Here is an 18579-nt window from a genome sequence, read left to right as displayed (position 1 = left end):
TAGAAGATTAGAGAAGAATTTAAAGATTTACAAAGTCATTTTCCTTGTTAAATTAATAGGCATAGCCCAATGACTATTTTGATCAGGCGAAGCAAAGGGAGAAATGCTTTAGAAAAAGAAGTGGAACTTTTAAAGCGAAAACTGCAAGAGATGAAGCAACTTTAATTTCCAGGAGAACAAGTGCTCTCACCTTCGGGATCAGAAAGCATAGAGCTCCTTTGATTCAATTGGGATGTAACCTTTTTGTTGGCTCTGATTTCATCTTTGTAGGCACCCCTAAACCAATTTGTAAAGAAACAAATTGCAAAAGTTGCGTGCCCCCTTATAAAGGAGGAAAAAAAAGCTTACAGTTTCAGTTGTCCATCAAGCTCATATGGTTGAATGCAAGGGAAGGGTTCAAACTATAATATGCCAAGCTAAGGGTTACCAAGACATCTGGAAAGTGGCATCTAACCAGCAGAACCGCTGCTTGAGTTTTCGGTTAGTATCAAAATAAAACTAGACAGCTTAAAAGAGAGAAAATTCTCAAGCATTTACAGATTGCAAGCCGGATATCGAGGAATTCCTGCCAGCGAGAGTTCCACCTTCTGTACAAAATGCAAAAATACTACAGCACTTATTTTTTATAGAGCTGGACTACACTGTAAGTTCAGCTCGTCAAACACGCGTAGGAAGAAAAAGAAAAAACCATTTACAGAGAATAGGAAAAGAAAGAAAACCCTATTAACCAACCAATGTAGTAATTTGATCGCATCAGTACGAGCTTGTTGAAATTATTTCAATCAAGTTCCAGCACCACTTTACCAGGAATTAGCCTTTTCTCTTTTGCCTCATGAGCCTCCCTAACTTGTGTGAACGGGAATGTTTTTTCAACAGGTACCTTCAACTTTCCAGCCTCAGATAAGCGGCGGATTTCATCCAACCCATCTGAATCAGCTCTCATGTAAGTCCACCAATATTCTGCAACAATAACAGTAAACATTAGTTTAATTACTTCAGAATGCGGTGTCTATACATGTGATGCCATAGCCAATGACAATGGTGTCATGCATTAGGATTTGAAGGGACAACATAAAAAAACATGTAGGCATCTAAAGACATATTTCAACGGAAATTTACATGGCACAAGAATGTGGATGCCTGTGGACTCGCATGTCTCAGTTAATAGTTTTAAGGGGGAAAGCCAATTTGGGGTAACAGTATGTTGATTCATGGACCAAGTTGAGACGATATGCAACATTAGATCACAAGGACTTGAGGTGAGGGTCAAATTTTGAAAAACCAGTATGCATGTGTACGTTCTATTTTTCCTTCTGAAGGGAAAAAAATCCGCCAAGAGAAGCAGAATGCAAAGGAAACAAATCAAGCTTTAATCAAGGAAGATCATTTTTTAAATAAATGCTGCACTAGCTGAACTTAATAAATTCTAAGAATAATGGTCTATTCTAAATATTGTGCATGTCTCAACTCCTACACATATGATCCAGCGCTGGTCTTTATAACAACACAAAGAAAGTTGTATAAGAAATTTACATCGCACTTAAATGAAGAAATATATATATACCAAAAAGAGAGACATACAATTATTTAGTTAACTTGAACAAATCATTTGGTTTTGACAACTAATCTACTCAAAGGATGATCCAGGACACAAAATTTAAATACCTATTCCATGAGAATATCGGTATTGAATCTGTTTCTTCAATAAAATAGCTGTAGCAATAGGAAGTCCAACTGCTATTCCGTACCTATCAGTCACAGATGCTGCCTCACCCTGTAATACAAGAGAAAGATACTTAAAAGTCAAGTTGAAGAGTTTAGGAAAATAGCTTTAAACTCTCTTTTTTCATGGATAAACTAAAGTTATCCATAACTCCTATTAAAGAAAATGACTTCCATGTCTTGCCTGAAGAGTCATGTACTGTCCACCTCTCTTCAAGAAGTTGATGCCAATTCTTTCTGTTTCTGGTACACCAATAGTGTCCAAAACAGCATCAAACTTCCCTTTTATTGCAAGTTCAATGTCCTGCATAAGGAGCAACGTAGCTTATGAAGAAAACTTCTCTAACTAGAATTTCCAAATAGAAACATGCATCAGAATATTTCCAAACCAAAAACAAATAGCACAGTCTACAGCAAGTATATAATTTGAACAGGCAGTGTGAACGAAGCACATTCATTAATAATATCACCTCAGCAATGTAGTCAATAGCCCGCTCAGCACCAGCTTTCAGTACCCGATCTATGCTCAGACTTCCACAAGTAGCTGTAACATGGCATCCTGCAGCTACTGCAAGCTGAATTGCTGCAAAACCTACTGCTCCACCACCACCCACTATCAACACTCTTTGCCTGTGGAAATGAGATTCAGATGCTACTAGAAGGGAATACATAATATTAATCATGTTTGCATCAACCTTTTCAACCAGCTGGTGCAAAAGGCTTATTATTGGAAATGAGACATTAAACAATGATGACATGCTTCCATCAGATGCCAACAACACTTATTACTAATACAAATGCTAAGATTAACTTCATATAAAATGATAATCCACTGAAAGTCATTTGATTCTTATAATAATCGTTTAGTTCTAGGAAGAGCTTAAAGGGACCAACACACACAAACAGATTACAAAAGCTGATACCATAGAACTGCCCATAACTCCGCATTTGAGCTAACAACTCCTCAAAGATATATCGTAACTACAAAAATATCCTCCATGAATCCCAATTAATAAGGTAGATAGGGGGGGGAGAAAAAAATTAAGAAAACTGATGATATAGCAGTAAGTAGGGCAGAAAGAAATTACACCCATACCTATGATTCGGATTCCATTCCCTAAATAATTAGAAGCAATTCTTTATATTAGAGATCTTGAGAGAGCTGCTTCTTTCTAATCAATTATCCTATCTGGAAAGCATATGTTTATATAATCTACTTGCTAGACCTGAAGAAATATTTGGATTGGACTCTTATTGCTAGATGCAAATCATCACATCCTCATATGACAGAATTTTAATCTTTATATATGACAGAATTTTAATCTTTATATACAAGTTAAGAACCAGGTAATGTACTCATGTAGACATGTTTCCATTCTCCAAATAGAAGGTAAAAATTTGTTGGCACAAAGTAATGAATCAAAGCAACTTTTGTGTGCTCCCATGACCTAAGAATTGATAGTTTTCAACAAACTCTAGTGCTCTCCTGTAGGTGAAGCCTCTACAAGAGCAAGTCTTCATGCACTCGTCACTTTTAAATTACATAAAATTCTTTAGGACATATGTTCCTAATAGGATATCAGTAAAAATCAGTTAGCTTAGAGGTCGGAGCTCGGCTAGCCCAAAAGGTCAAACCTCTATCTCGGGAGGCCTACTTTAGTAAAGGATAACCCTTATATTAAGAAGTCTCCCTATCAAAAGTAAGACTTCTATTTAAGAGCCAAAACGCAATATTCTAAAAAGAGAATATAGAATTTCACTAAGAGAAGATAAAACCCTAAATATAAAAGGTATAGTATCTTCGTCATTCTCTAACTTTAATAAAATGGATAATCTTCTCATTATGATCTAACTTAGACATCGGAGTTGGATCGCCGGAATCTGGCATCCACTTTGACAACCTCTTCTTCTCCTTATTTTGCAGGTCCTATAAACCAAAAATCTTCAAGCTCTCTCTCCCACAGACGGCACCAATTGATGGATTCAGCAAATTTCGAATGGACTCAAGAGAGCTTGAAGATTTTTGGTTCATAGAACCTGCAAAATAAAGAGAAGAATAGGTTGTCAAAATAGATGCCGGATTCCAGCAATCCAACTCCGATGCTTAAGTTAGATCGTAATGAGAAGATTATCCATTTTTATTAAAGTTAGAGAATGATGAAGATACTATACCTTTTATATTTAGGGTTTTATCTCCATTAGTAAAATTCTCATATTGTCCTTTTAGAATATTGGGTTTGGGCTCTTAAGTAGAGGTCTTACCTTTGACAGGGATACCTCTTGATATAAAAGTCATCCTTTACTGAAGTAGGCCTCTCGAGATTAAGGTCTGACCTTTTGGGCTATCCGAGGTCTGACCTTTTGAGCTAGCCAAGGTCCGACTTCTAAGCTAAGTGATTTTTACTCATATTCTATCAATTCCTTAAAATATTTAGTGACAAATTTCTCACTATAAAAGTCAACTTTTATATGTTCATTTTTCATTTTAATATAAAAAATCAATTCTGAACAAAATATATAACCTTTTAGTTTTACCTAAATTTCCCCTACACAAACTCTTTCTAACAACATAATGGGAAACTGCAAAAGCTAAGAAAATGGGGAAAGATCCCTAAGGTTCCAAGTAAAACTTCCTTGTTCATCTCCAAGCTTCATATATAGGCTTAAATGCCAATTACCCCTATAATTTGTGTGAAATTGACAATTTTCCCGAAATTGAACTCTTTAGCCATTATCTATATCTTACATATTGTAACCAATTCAGCCCAATTTTTCAACAAAATAAGAATTTGAGTTTCACACATAATGCAAGCAAGTGAAATGTGCATTACAATAATGTCGACATGCTTTTGAGCTTTTTATTACAAATTTAATCTTTCTTTTATCTATTTTTTTCTCCTATATGTTTTTTTTCCCTCATTCTATCACTTCAACATTTTCTTCAATACTCCATCCCTAGTTATTGAACTTCTCTCTTTTCCCTTTCCTCTCTTTGTTTCTATATCTTTCACTCTTTGTCTCTCACACTTCCGAACCCCAACTATAATTTCATTTTTGGCCTCTTCGAATTTCCAACTTGAAACCTCACATCTATTCAAATTCAATGTATTATTTTAACTTGCTGGAAGGAAAAAGAATCTTCTTTATTGCTTGGTTGATGGCCTATGATGGTCAGTTGATGACATTTTTCCTGTCATGTTTTTCTTTGAAGTAAAAGAGAAATAAAGTTGACAAATAATGAAAATTTTAAGGGATATTAATGAAAATATCAAAAGAGGTACCCAGAGAGCTATAGTATGCAAGTCACTTTCTTCAAGTGATATTGGTTGCTTTTTTTTTCTTTCTGTTAAGCAATGCAATTAGTGGTTTTGTTTTTGGAAACAAAAAACATATGGGTATTACTGTCTCTGAATTCGATTGCAATAACTGGCTGAAAAGGGAGAAAAAGTTGTTTATATTTGGGTAAAGCTTGGATTTTCGATGTTGAAAAGGAAGAAATTTAGACTGCTTTCACACACAAACACACAAACAAAAACCTTTCAAGCTGATGACCTCTGCACACTTCAATCCATCTATATGTTCTTACAATCGAATATAAACAGGATTAAGGAACTGTGGCAGTGAGAGTATAATTTAATACCGATAAAGGACTTAGAGAGATTGTTGTAGAGGCTGACAAAAACATTATGGCTACTGTTTGGCATTAAATTAGCTGTTAGAATGATAGTGTAAGGGAAGTATAAATATCTTGGATATGACCACCATTAGATGGGATGAGATTCGTCATCTCAGCAATGTTTTTATCCAACAAAAAGTAACACAAGATCTGAACAAGTCACAATGTTTTCTGGCTTTCTTTAGATATTTTCACTGACAATTTAATTACAACATCGGATTTACAACCATATAACTCCTTTAAAGGGAAGTATCTATGTTTAAAGAGAAAGATTTTTCAGACTTCATATCAAATAGCAATACATTGTCTCTATCAAGGCGCTGAATTTCCTTCTTGCTGGCCTCTTTCTCACAAGAAAGTTTCAGATTTTGAAATTCATTTCAATTTTGGTAAACATGATTCAGACTAAAACTCACCTGGTGCAAAAGTTCTAAAGAAATATGTGATTAAGCCCATTATGTCACAAAAGAGTGTCAAACCAGTGTGCTATATTAAATCTAACTTTGAATATGTTAAAACCAAAATTATGATGAGTAGAAAGAAAGAATATCAGAAAGATATGCAGACGACTTGACTATACATATAGGTCAAATTTTTTTGTTGGTAGTAAGCAGTAGATCTCCCCTTATCATTGGAAAGCTGCTGGCCACCTGTGAATGACAGGGGAGACCTGCATCAATAATGTTGTTACCCCAGCCCAGTCGAGGTGATTTCTAGTTTACTGCATAATAGGTGATCTAAGTTCCTATAACCAAGTATTTCTAGCCCTCATAAACATCTTTTCTTAATATATAAAGCAGGACTCTGTAACCTTGTTGCAATTTCATCAGACATCTTGCTGGTTTCAACAGTTTAAAAGAGAGATTTTCCTTGCATTGAACACCACAGAAATGATAGAAAAAATCTAACATCCAGAGCATAGCCCAAGAAATAGTAGCACTAAACATATTCAGATATGAAAAAGGTAAGATACGTTTGATTGTCTATACAATATAATACAACACAAAAAGTTGGCAACATAACCATACCCCTCATTTATCCTAGCAGTGCTTTTTAGAGCCCGCCATGCAGTTAGTGCAGCAAAAGGGATAGCACTTGCTTCCTGGATGAGAAGTTAAATAGTAATTCACAATGTGTACTACAGTGAAAGAGAACATTAAAATATTAAAAAAGGATTAGAAATAAGAATTCACACTTAGATTGAAAAGGCATAAATGCTGTCACACCACAGTAGTGAAATAACGAAGATTCCGGTTAGGAGGGAATATTGGATTAAAATCTTTCTTTTGAACAATAATATGAATACACTCATAGAAGTATATATGCATTCAAACATTTAAATATGAAATTCAACTAAGAAAAATGAAGTCAACCACTAAGCTTACTGAATGGGACACTGAAAGAGTCTTCCAATAAATAGTTGCAACATAAAGAATGCTCTTAAACTATTTAAAGACAAAGGATTTTAAACAAAAAGAACACAAAATGAAAAGAACAGAATATGGTACAAAATAATAATATACCTAAAATTAACAGAGGCTGCATTACCTACCACGTGTGAAACTGATGCTGGTTTTGCAGTAAGCTCATCTTCTGAGAGAATTGCATAGTCTGTATAAGTACCTCTCACGGCAGTAGGATGTAATGCACCGAAGACTTCTTGCCCCACACTCAGTGACTGAACTGAAGTTCCAATAGCTGTAACTTCGCCACTTATATCACGACCCAAAATGAGAGGTAGAAGAGGTTCAAATATTGAACGGCCATAACCTGATCGCATCTGAAAGCATTAAGATTTGCAGACATTCAGAGTTTGATGATGATTGTACATGACAGGCATGTTAAGGTATTATTTGTTCATTTATTTGGGTTATTCAGAATAATTCATTAAAACTCGGTTTGGTTTGCTAGGAATGAGAGACCACAAACACAAATGAAATCCTCATTCACACTCCTTAATAAAAAAATCCAAGAAAAAAGAAGTGTGAATACTGACCGACTCAGTATTTTCCTAGAGTACAAAATACAGCAAGTTTCCCAGCTCATTGCATCAGAAAGCACTTTAACATTCCTATAAGAACAGCCACCCTCTCACATTATTTTCTCTTTTTTTCTAAGAAAAATCACACAAATCTCTTTTTCCATTGTATATCTTACTATCATAGTATTTGAGAAGTTCAAAGATGCAAAAAAGTCAATTCAAATCTTAGTAAATTCTCAAGTTCAGAAAAGTTATCAGTGTTATAATTCAATTATTTCAACTTAAAAAATACTTAAATAAATAAATAAACAAATAAATAAAAAGGCATCTTATAAGAAACAAAATCATGCCATAAATGATATAATTTTGGAAGAATATAATTGCATTTAATTCCTGCTTATGATTTATTTCAAACAATGCCTACAAGAATACATACAAACAAACACTCATTTTACCAGTACTAAAGTAATATTCCATTGAAGATCAGTGTCTCTTTATCCTAAACATATATGAACATTTTAATCATTTACAGTTATAATTTACTCAAAAACCCCATATTCATTAAACATCAAACTGCCCAATATCAACATTTCTTTTTATCATTTCACGCATTTTCCACACCAACCAATAATTATTGACCACCATATAATTTATACACAAAACAAAGTTAACAAACAAAAAGAACAGGAACCAAGATTAATAATAAACTCACTCTAGTGTCAAGGGGGTTGACAGAGACAGCGCGAGTTCGAACCAATACTTCATTGGGTTTGATCTGGGGGACTTCTACATCTGACCGGAGCTCCAGCACCTCGGGCCCACCGAACCGGGGCAGAACCACCGCCCTGCAAGAGGTGACCAAGAACCTGACAGAGCCTAACTTCAAGATTTGGTATTCAGAGCTGGTTTTAAGGCTGTGAGCTCTCAAGAATTGCATTTTCTTTGTGTATATATGTATGTGAAATAAGAAATGGGAAATGAGAAGAGTAGCTCTCGTGAGTTTTTGGTTAGGGTTTTTAAATTAATATAACAGTAAGAGGAGAAGCAGAAGGAAGAAGGAGGAAGGAAGAAGAAGGGAGAAGGAATAAGGAGTGAAGTGGTGGAACGTGTCCCTGCTACTATCCGCATACTGCACTTGTTAGTTATTTCTTCTACTTTAAGCCCTCTCACAAACTCTTTTTCTTTTCATTTATAATATATATATTAATTTACCACTATATATATATATATATATATATATATATATTAATTTATTATTTATTTTTAATACATAAAATTTAAATCTATTCATAATTTTACACTAATTATAATCTTAAAAATATATTAATTTTATTTTTTATTATATTAATTAATAATAATTTTTAATTATATAATAAATTAACATATTAGTATATTTTAACATTGTATTTGTTAATAAATTATATTTTAATTAGATATAATTTGATCTTAAAATAATGTCTTAAATTATAGTTTTTAATATCATATCTAATAATAAAATATTTTTAATAATATAATAAATTAATTTTAAAAAATAGTAATAATATTATATTTATTAATTTATACAATATTAAAGTTAATTAATAAGTATTCTTAAAATAATTTTTTATATTATTAAACTAATGAAATTTTAAAATTTTAAAACATATAAAAAGAGTTTAAAAATAGTTAGTTTGCTATTAGTTTTTTAAAGCATTATAAATTAATATTAAATATTAATAAATTTATTAAATAGTATTTATGAATTTAATTTTATAATTAAAATAATAATAACGGCGTGCAACGTACGAATAAACAATTAGTTTAGAATAATTTAGAACATGTCGACTAAGATACTCATGATAAAATAATATTCAATGATGGTAAAGTAGTATCTAAGATTCCAACTCAAATCTTAATTAAACTAAAAAAATAATTCTTAGAACATCTCTAATAATACTTTTTATTTTAAAATTTATATAACAAAAAGTATTTTTATGAATATTCAAATATAAATAATCTATTTAAATTCAATATGTTGTTTTTATTTTATTTTTTATATTTACTTTTATTTTATAAGTATTAATAATTTTAATTTATATTTTATTCTTTTAATTTTAAATAAAAATTATAAATATTAATTAATTAAGTGCATAAAATTTTGTACTACTTTTAATAAATATAAAGTAGAGAGTCAAGTTTAAGTCTCCATATATAAAGAGTCAAATCAACTCTCTACTTTATTAAAAAGATATATATATATATATATATATTAGAGTATTATTTATTATAATTCTTTAAAATAAATAGTTTAATATATATAAAGAGTTCATTAGAGGTGCTCTTACTATCTCCTCAATTCACTCCTCAAATTTATTTTTATTTTTTTAAAATGAATAAAACTTTTTTGTATTCAAAGAATTTAAATTTCTGAATTTAATTAACATTCATAAATTCAAAATTAGTAAATAGTAAAATTAATACACTTTAAAAAATTTATTCTTTAAAATTGAACATAAAATTTATAGATGATAGGAATAATTTTAAGATAAAAAGGTTTGTACAACAATCCTTATTCATTAAAAACAATATATTTAGAAATTTCTCACATTGTGAGAAATTAAAATGTTCAAAAATAAAAACTTAAAAATAGTAAGTATTTTAAAATGTATACATTTTTACATTCTTTTGAAACCCTGAATGATAAATTTATCTTAAACCGATAGATTTAAATCTCTTAGTACCAAGAATATTCTTATCCTACCTAATCCAATTGTAAAAATAGATTTATGTTAATGTTATTAGTATTATTTTTATATTGAATACAAATTTTATTTGGAATTATATTAATTTATAAATTATTTATGTATTTCTTTTAATCTAATATGTGTTTATATTAGTATCATATCATATTTATTTGTTTCAAAATTAATGAATTTTGAACCGCTATAGATAGTATGCTAGTTCTAATAGAAAACTTCAGTGCTCATCCCTTTGTTATATTAAGCATCAGATTCATAATTTGTCTCCTGTAGGAAAGAAAATCTGAGAGATATTATAAGGATTTCAAGCTAGTGCTTGATCACGATGCTCTGACCTAATTCTTACAAATTGGATATCAGTTTGGAGTTGAATTCATTGTCTGGTACAGTTCGTTGGAGATTATCTGCAGTCTAATTCTACCACAAGCCAAGGAGGAAGCATTATGAAATGAGATTCTGCTGACAGTCTGTAAACAAATTGTCAGTTGTCAGATTCCAGGCTTTCCCTTGCACTCAAAAGCTTACAAGTGAAAAGCCATAGCCCCAATTGCCATTTTCTTGGAAACCAGCAAGATAATTACTTGAACAAAATGAGCTAACATTGGTAATTAAGATATAAAAGTTACACAAATGTAACTGCAGCTCACACTACAACTCTTGATGTTAGCCTGAGAGGGTTGATAAATTGGGGCAACTCCCCCAGTAATTTTGCATTTCATCCCTGGAACCAGAGATATTTTGATCATTCTAATTTATGGACTACCCCATCCCTAAGAAAGGAGACATAATCCTCAAAAGAATGGAATGACACAGGTCTCATGCAAACCTATGATTTACCTCCCGGCAAATTCTCTACAGACGCACCCGAAACACCACTTGGAGCAGCCACATTTGATTCAACATTCACAGCGCTGCTAGCAAGAAGAGCACTAGGATTTCCAGCATTGCTAGTTGCAGCAGCTTTTGTTTCCGTTATAGTAGATTTAGCAACTAGAGAAGCATTAGCATTTGATATCGGGGCTGCTGTGGTAGCATCTACAGTTTGTTGCTTCTGCATTGTTTCAGCAGCAGAAACATTGATCCTCTGCACGCTGGCTGTAGAAGGATCAGTACTAGTTTTCTGCTGGTCGGCAGTTGCTGAGTCATTTGCAGCATGAAGTTGCTGCAACCTATAGTCAGTTTCAGGCCTACGGCAAACCTTTCTTAGTGGCACAATTTCCTGAGGATCAAACGGATTAAGAACCAAATAAGCATCATCCAGGTTAAGAAACAGTTGCTGCAATGAGTACTTGAGAAACAAATAGACATCATTGATTTAAGAATGCCTCATCATTTGGAAATTGCTAGCCCTCAGAATTTCTCAAATGCGAAATGCAGTAGGTAAAATATTGAAGAAATAGTTTTGCGCCGAAAGAAATGCATTTTAATTTAAAAACAATATTAAACACACATGAGAAATCAAATACACTAACATAAATAAAATTGTAATAAAGCATGAATCCCTAGTGGAAAGTACAAAAATATACCTAGGTTAGGCATTCTAGTACTTAGAGCACAGTGGTTTTTTTTTTATGACAAAGTAAGTACCTTATGTTTTACTTTTCTCTCATTTTAATACCCTATTACCAAATATCATTATTATTTTTATAATTAAATATTAACTTTCAATAATAAAATCATTTTCTAGGTGATTTACTATCAAATCAGCAATCGCGATACTCCTAAAAATATTACAATTTCATTTTAAAAATTATTTCATTTTATTCATAATAAGATTAAAATATATATATATATATATATATATATATATATATATATATATATATATATATATATATATATATATATATATATATTAATTCTAATTACCATAAATTCAAAATAATTAGTTGTATGCTAAATCACTTAATAAGTAATTTTGTTATTGAAAATGCGTATTATACTAATACTAAATCATAGAAATCTAAAGATATTAATTTATAAGGTAGTAAAAATGTAAGAAAATAATAACACATAGTACTTCTTTGTCACAAAAAAAACACTAGTCCTTTAAGTACAAGATCGCCAAACCACAAGGCATTTTTTTTGTACTTTTTCCAAAGTTATATAATAATAGAGATCACCAATCTGACTGTCCTTAAATAAATTATATAGTTGATAAATTCATTTCGAGTTTATAAATTAGAAAGGTTCTGGTGCCTGTTCTAGTGCATAAAAATCTTCTGCTTTTAGCAGGAAGCAAAGCTTTACCCATCAAACTATTGAAGGCCCAATCAAGTCAGAATTCATGTAATATGCTCTCCAAAAAGAAAAATAGCCATACTTCAAAAGAAATAGAGAATCTCCTGCACCTTCAGCCTGATAGCAAGATGACATGTACCTATGCCAGTACTTGAGTTATGTAATAATTATATTGAGCAGGGGAAAATACCTAGAATGCTATGTAAAACCAATATCGTTTGACTTGATTCTAAGAAAACTGAAGAAGGAGAAGAAGTACAACTATCATTCTTTGGGGACTATACCATTTACAGTTCTAAATATTGAAACTGATTATCGCATTAGTCATACTAAAAAAGAATTGCTTAAAGACTCTTATATTTAAAAAAGAAAAAAGATTGTGTTAAGAATTTACCTCGGAGTGGTCATGATCGTAACGCACCAAGAACCTACAACGACAACCTCTTACATCATGCCTTCGTCTTTGTGCATCAAGGACATGTGCATCAAAGTAAAGAGCCTGATCTTTACCTTCCTGAACTTTCAATAGCATACAAAGAATCCTCAAGATAAAACTCAAATAAAAATGCCTTCTTCTTCTAACAATGTTTTAATTAATCACTCCTTTGTTGCCACTAATAAGTAGAAAGCCCCACCTGAAAACAGAGTATGAGGTCTCCAGGAAGAACTGCAACACATTCTGATGCTTCACATGGAAGGGACCGCTGCCTGACATGCTTGCGAATATTTATCCACTCATCTTCATCTGGTCCAAAACCAGCAAACCGAACCAATACTTCCTGACATAACCAGCAACACCAGAACACAACATAAGAAGGGAAGATTGGCAGAAAACCAGGGGGGAAAGTAAAAGTATCCCAAGACTACCAAAAATATGGCAGAAATATAATTCATGTATTTCCACGGGGCCAGTAGCTAAGAAAATTTAACAGGGGAAACAAAATTTCACACTGTCAGCAGCTTTTGTTGAATCTCCCTGGAGAGACCAACACGGTTGAGTTAAACATCCAGGAAAAAAGATCATCAATTAGTTCTTCCATTTTGAAGTTTATTCGAGTTCATTCCTTTGCACATACCAAGTGTAAAATAGGGATATATTTGGTGCACTATGATGAATCCAAACCTCCTAAAGTAACGAGATCTGATCTTGATTACAAAGATTGGAAGGATGTATAAATATGTGAGCTTAACAAATTTTCATTCAGAGAAATAAAGGGCAGTAACATAACAGAACTCGACAAATCTATTCAAATATGCAAAGATGCAAAGACAGATAATGAACAAAATTGCACTGTAGAGTACAAGTACCAAAGCACATCTGAAATAAGTTATTGCTAATTATTGTACTAATTGGTTGCAGAAAAAATGAACTCAACTATTACCGGATCTCCTGTGTCCAAATGTCTATGGGATAGGAAGGTCCCAACATCATACCTGACAAACAAAAAGAAAACAATTGAACAGATTCTAGTAGTTTATCTACCAAATAAAAGATCATCACAAGTATCAACTGGGTCACGATGAGTAATTAAAATCTCATGAAATTCCCAGCTTGAATGGTGAGAAATACTCACCATGCCCCATCCCTTGCAGATTTGGCTTCAAATTCCATGTAAGAGGTTTCTGTAGTGGCCCTTCCAGTACTAGGGACTATTCAAGAAATGAGGATAGAATAAATATAGGAATAACAATAAAGGAAGCACAAATTTAAAATAATGAGTCCCGCATCTGGAGGCACTGAAGTGAAGTGACTCTTCGGTCTTTGTTGGAATGCTGTTTAATAAGGCTTCTCAATGATTAACTGGGCCTTAGGTGGCATGCAAATCACCATGTCAAGAAAATATTTGAAAGCCATTAAATCCTCAATGATGGAAGAAAAGGATGCAAAAAATTGATGAATCCTCAAGAAAGCATTTTTCGCATCTTTACTCTCCACATATACTATACGATAACCAAATGAAGCATGGATAAATAGAGCATTTTTCATATCTTTACTCTCTTCGCATGTATTATACTAGAACCAAATGAAGCATGGATAAATGTTAACGGTAAGAAAACCGAAAACAAGGTTGAGAAGGCGTGATAAAGCTTTTAAGAACTAAGACAAAGATACAGTTCCGGTGTTCCTTTGTTTGTGTAAAATCTCATAATTTATTTATTTTCTTCTCATATTAGTTCTTACAATTAAGACTCTGACCCTGACAAACATGCCTTAACTTTGCATCAATTAATTCATAGCAGAATGATGTTTCATAATATAGGTTTGCACACCTAATTTCAGATTGTATGAGACATGCCACATTACTGTCTAATTTATGGAAGATCACAGCATGCAAAAGAATGAAGACAGATATTAAAAAAGAAAGAAAAAGAAAAAACGAAATGAAATCCAAATGTTATTAATGGCTTGGATGTCTAACATGAACGGATAAGAAGAGGCTAAAGCAAGATCATTCTTTAAGCATGATATCAGTGCAGCTTGGAGCAAACTGATGGAAAAGTCCAGGAAACAGCACACGCGCATAGAGGACAATGTCTGCTCACACAGACTGAGAGGCAAAATATGTGTGCGCTAATCGGTGTAATGAATCACACCTGAAAACTCCAGTACATTAAGTAAGAATCTACCAGATAGATATACAAAAAAATTAGGAGTTATGCAGTCCTGCAACTGCTTTGGTAAAAGTAAATATGGCCAAATAGCCATTGCCCTACCCAAAGGTGTTAGACATTTCAAAAAGTCATTCATGAATATATGAGAAAGCAGCATTCCGGAAAATTTGATCTAGCTTGGTTCAATTCTTGACAACATCAAAATAAATAGACAAATATTACCACATAAATAGGCCTACATCTCAAGGAAATGGAAAAACAGTCCTAAAAACATCAGAACACATTCTACCTGGTGGAGTAGCCATGGCTGCAGGTACAGGAGCAGGAATAGGAGCAGCAACAGGTTGAGGCACACTTCTCACTGGAATTGACTCCTCTCGAGACATAGGAGTAACATTTAATTTCACCGGGGTCTTGCTTGTCTTTGTTCTTACTGCATATCGTCTATTTTGGAACCAATTCCAAACCTATAATCACAATTTAATAGAAAAAATAAACTCTTGACTGTCTATTGGATGGGTGAGAGAGAGGCAAGAGGAGGGTATACAAATCTCACTTGTTTCATTTGTACAACAAACTTCCCTTTTCTATCCGGAGATTCACTGCAACCACATACAAGGGCCTCGTGATTTCAATCTTCATGCTTATAACAAAAAAGGCGTAACATTTGTAGTTCTTGAAGGAAAGAAAATGCATACCTGAACTTCTCAGCTAGAGCTACCAAAACTTCCTTAGCTGGCATCACATACTGGTGGTCATGCAAAATACTTTCCATCTCAGCAACCTGAAAAAAGGAAATATTGCAGAGAACATCATTTGAAGTTTTAAACTATAAATTATGGTTAGAATATCATATGCACCACACATTTCCAGAGAGAACTTAAAACTAGTGGAGCATTTAAAACAAGTACAAAATAAATACCTTCAAAGACAAAAATGGAAAAGGATTAAATAAGGATTCATAAACATAATTCTTGCATTTTCAAGCTTCATTTGTTTATAGGAAGTTTCTTGTCTAAAAGATATTTTTGCTATGTTTAGATGTAAAGAATTGAAAAAAGATTTGGATTTATAAAAAAGAAATACTTTGTTAGGGAACCACATAGATTTATCTTAATTCTCACATAGATTTATGTTAACGAGAAACTTTTAATAAATACAATGCGCTTAAGGTCAATTAGTGAAGATTTGAAATGATACCTAACAATATGTTATGTGAAATCTTAATCCTCAAAATTAAGTATGTTGATAAAAGGGCTTGGGTAGAACTCATTCCCAAAAGCTAGCTCAAAGGAAGAGGGTGCCAAATCTACTTATAGCCCAATAACCAAGCGATGTGGGATAAATACAACTTCTAACACCCTCCCCCACGATTAGCGTGACATGCAAACGGCTCAGATCCAAACACATCATTGCAGTCAAAAGACCGGCTTTGATACCATAATACATGGGCTTGGATAGAACTCATTCCCAAAAGCTAGCTTAAAGGAAGAGGGTGCCCAATCCACTTACATACACTATAACAGCCCAGTAATCAAGCAATGTTGAATAAATACAACTTCTAACATATAGGTCAAATTCAAAATTTCAAAGAAAAATTTATCAATCCAAACACAAGATTGCAAATTTTTATCACACTATAAAATTGGTCAGCATAAAATGTTATTGTTGTCAAAGGAACACTAACTCATTTTTAGAACTATATAAATTTATCGTAATCGGAAACCTATAAAAGAACCACACAGAAATGCACCCCTGGTCCACTAACTACTACTAGCCTTCACTGGTTGCTAAAGTTGCTAATGACAACCACAATTTACCATTTGAATTGTTATTCTTTTTAGATTTTCATCATACTAGAGAATTTGTTAGCAAAAAATGTTATTTTGTCAAAGGAAAACTAACCCACTTTCAAGACTCCATAAATTATAGAAATCAGAAACCTATAAAGGAACCACATAAAAGTGCACCTCACTATCTACTGCTAGCTGTTATTGGTTGCTGAACGATGCTGGCGATAACTAGAATGTACCTTTCCAATAGTTATTTTTCACTCCTTATATAAAGAGCTTACATATCTAAGTATTCTCATGATCATTTTCATTGAAAAGAAAATTTTATTGTTTCCAATATGCTCCAAATGCTGAAAATAGCTCTTGTTGGTTCAAGTCATAGCCAAATAAGTATAATTAATTCAAATTTGGGACACAACTTTTTGTAAACTTTTTTTTCCATAGACAAGTTATTTTCTAAAACGAAAATAAAGGGATTCTCATTGATAGTGACCTTCATATTTTTTAGAAAAGCAATTATTGGGTGACCTTTGATGAGCATACTACTCACTAACATATAGATACATCATTCACAACAATAAATGGGGTTCCGCATTGTTAAATTTTCATCTTCTTTAAATATATAAACTATTAGTAAGAGGTCAAAACTTAGTGAACAAGGAGAAATTTAATTGTGATATCAAAACCAAGACTTTATGATACAAGAAGCAGAGGCAAGCATATTAATGCAAGTAACCCAATCCCCTTGAAGTAGATTTTGATACTATATGTTAACAAAGCGGAAAAGAAGGCGAGTCTGCATGCTCAATGTTCTTCCCGTTGCTTTCATCAAGAATTTGTTTCTCAAATCAGCATTAGAAATATGAATTACAACAACAAATTCACTCTGAGATCATGAAAAGAAATTCCCAAATGTATTTTCTACTAAAAAGATGCATATTCACAAAATATTATGTCTTCTTTCTTGAGATTTCTTTATAAGCATTACAGAAAAAAAAAAAAAACACACACACACACACAATTTCTTGGCACACCCTTAATTAAATATCCTTAAACCCAGAAATCTAACTACATAAAAGAAAAGAAAATCATTAAGACCAAATATACAGAATTGACATTGATATATGATAAAAATCATCAACCTTAAAGCAACAAAATACACTGGAAAAGAAACAACAAAAATAGCAACTAAAATTAAGAACAAGTATCGAAAATAAAGGCAACTAACATTACTTGTTCAAATGGGCACCAATATCACAGTTAAAAGAATAATTAAAAGAAGCCCAGAAACAAAATCTGTTAATTCAAACGTTAGCATGAATATATGTAAACAAATATGTTTCCAAGCATGTCTATGTATCCATATACGTAAATTTAAAAAAAAATGAAGAACAAAATACCTCATTGGACATGAATCGAAAGGCAGGGCCGCCATTACTGGGAGGTCGACCCATGATATTATTATTGTTACTATTATGTAACTATCAACTGCAATTCGAATTGTAGAGAACTGGGTCACTTTTAAGAATCAGATCGTTATTTATTTCTGAACTTTTTTTTCAAGTTCTCGTAAAATATATAAACTAACAAGGTAACTAAAGAGAGAAAGGAAAGCCACACTATTTGAAATCTAACTGGATATCGGGTCAGGCAGAAGTAGTTACGGTTCGGGTTCGGGTTCTAATATTCTTTATTTTATCCTTTGCCTCACCGACTTTTTTATTGCTCGTATAGCCAAAAAAGAAAATTTCTTTTATTGTTCAAATATTTTTAAGGTTATTTTGTTTTTTTATTTAAAATAAATTATAATAAGTT

At 32.4% G+C, this 18579-nt stretch overlaps 2 protein-coding genes across 3 annotated transcripts; both read right to left on the bottom strand.

Moving 5' to 3' along the window:
• Nucleotides 1-481: 481 nt before the first annotated feature.
• On the bottom strand, nt 482-8527 carry LOC8279231 (reticulon-4-interacting protein 1, mitochondrial). The gene is made up of 7 exons (XM_002518316.4): nt 8092-8527; nt 6951-7178; nt 6427-6500; nt 2193-2352; nt 1907-2026; nt 1666-1774; nt 482-960 (listed from the first exon to the last, which is right to left on the bottom strand). Exons 1-7 carry the CDS (start codon nt 8314-8316, stop codon nt 779-781), a joined length of 1098 nt encoding a protein of 365 aa, XP_002518362.1. The 5' UTR covers nt 8317-8527; the 3' UTR covers nt 482-778.
• Nucleotides 8528-10694: 2167 nt separating this feature from the next.
• LOC8272107 (protein SAWADEE HOMEODOMAIN HOMOLOG 2) lies at nt 10695-18356 on the bottom strand. 2 transcript variants are annotated; one of them, XM_015718714.3, is made up of 9 exons: nt 18165-18356; nt 15670-15755; nt 15528-15573; nt 15261-15438; nt 13933-14008; nt 13735-13792; nt 12994-13137; nt 12753-12872; nt 10695-11336 (listed from the first exon to the last, which is right to left on the bottom strand). In XM_015718714.3, the coding sequence occupies exons 1-9, from the start codon at nt 18216-18218 to the stop codon at nt 10944-10946; spliced, it is 1155 nt and encodes a 384-aa protein (XP_015574200.1). In that variant the 5' UTR covers nt 18219-18356; the 3' UTR covers nt 10695-10943. The 2 variants fall into 2 exon arrangements, with proteins under 2 accessions (XP_015574200.1, XP_015574201.1); XM_015718715.3 differs by having other exon boundaries at nt 13741-13792; nt 18165-18355.
• Between the last annotated feature and the right edge of the window lie 223 nt (nt 18357-18579).

This window comes from Ricinus communis, chromosome 9 (genome assembly GCF_019578655.1).
Source record: "Ricinus communis isolate WT05 ecotype wild-type chromosome 9, ASM1957865v1, whole genome shotgun sequence".
NCBI lineage: Eukaryota > Viridiplantae > Streptophyta > Magnoliopsida > Malpighiales > Euphorbiaceae > Ricinus > Ricinus communis.
The sequence above is the reverse complement of the archived record's forward strand: the minus strand, read 5'-3'. Positions and strand labels throughout refer to the sequence as shown.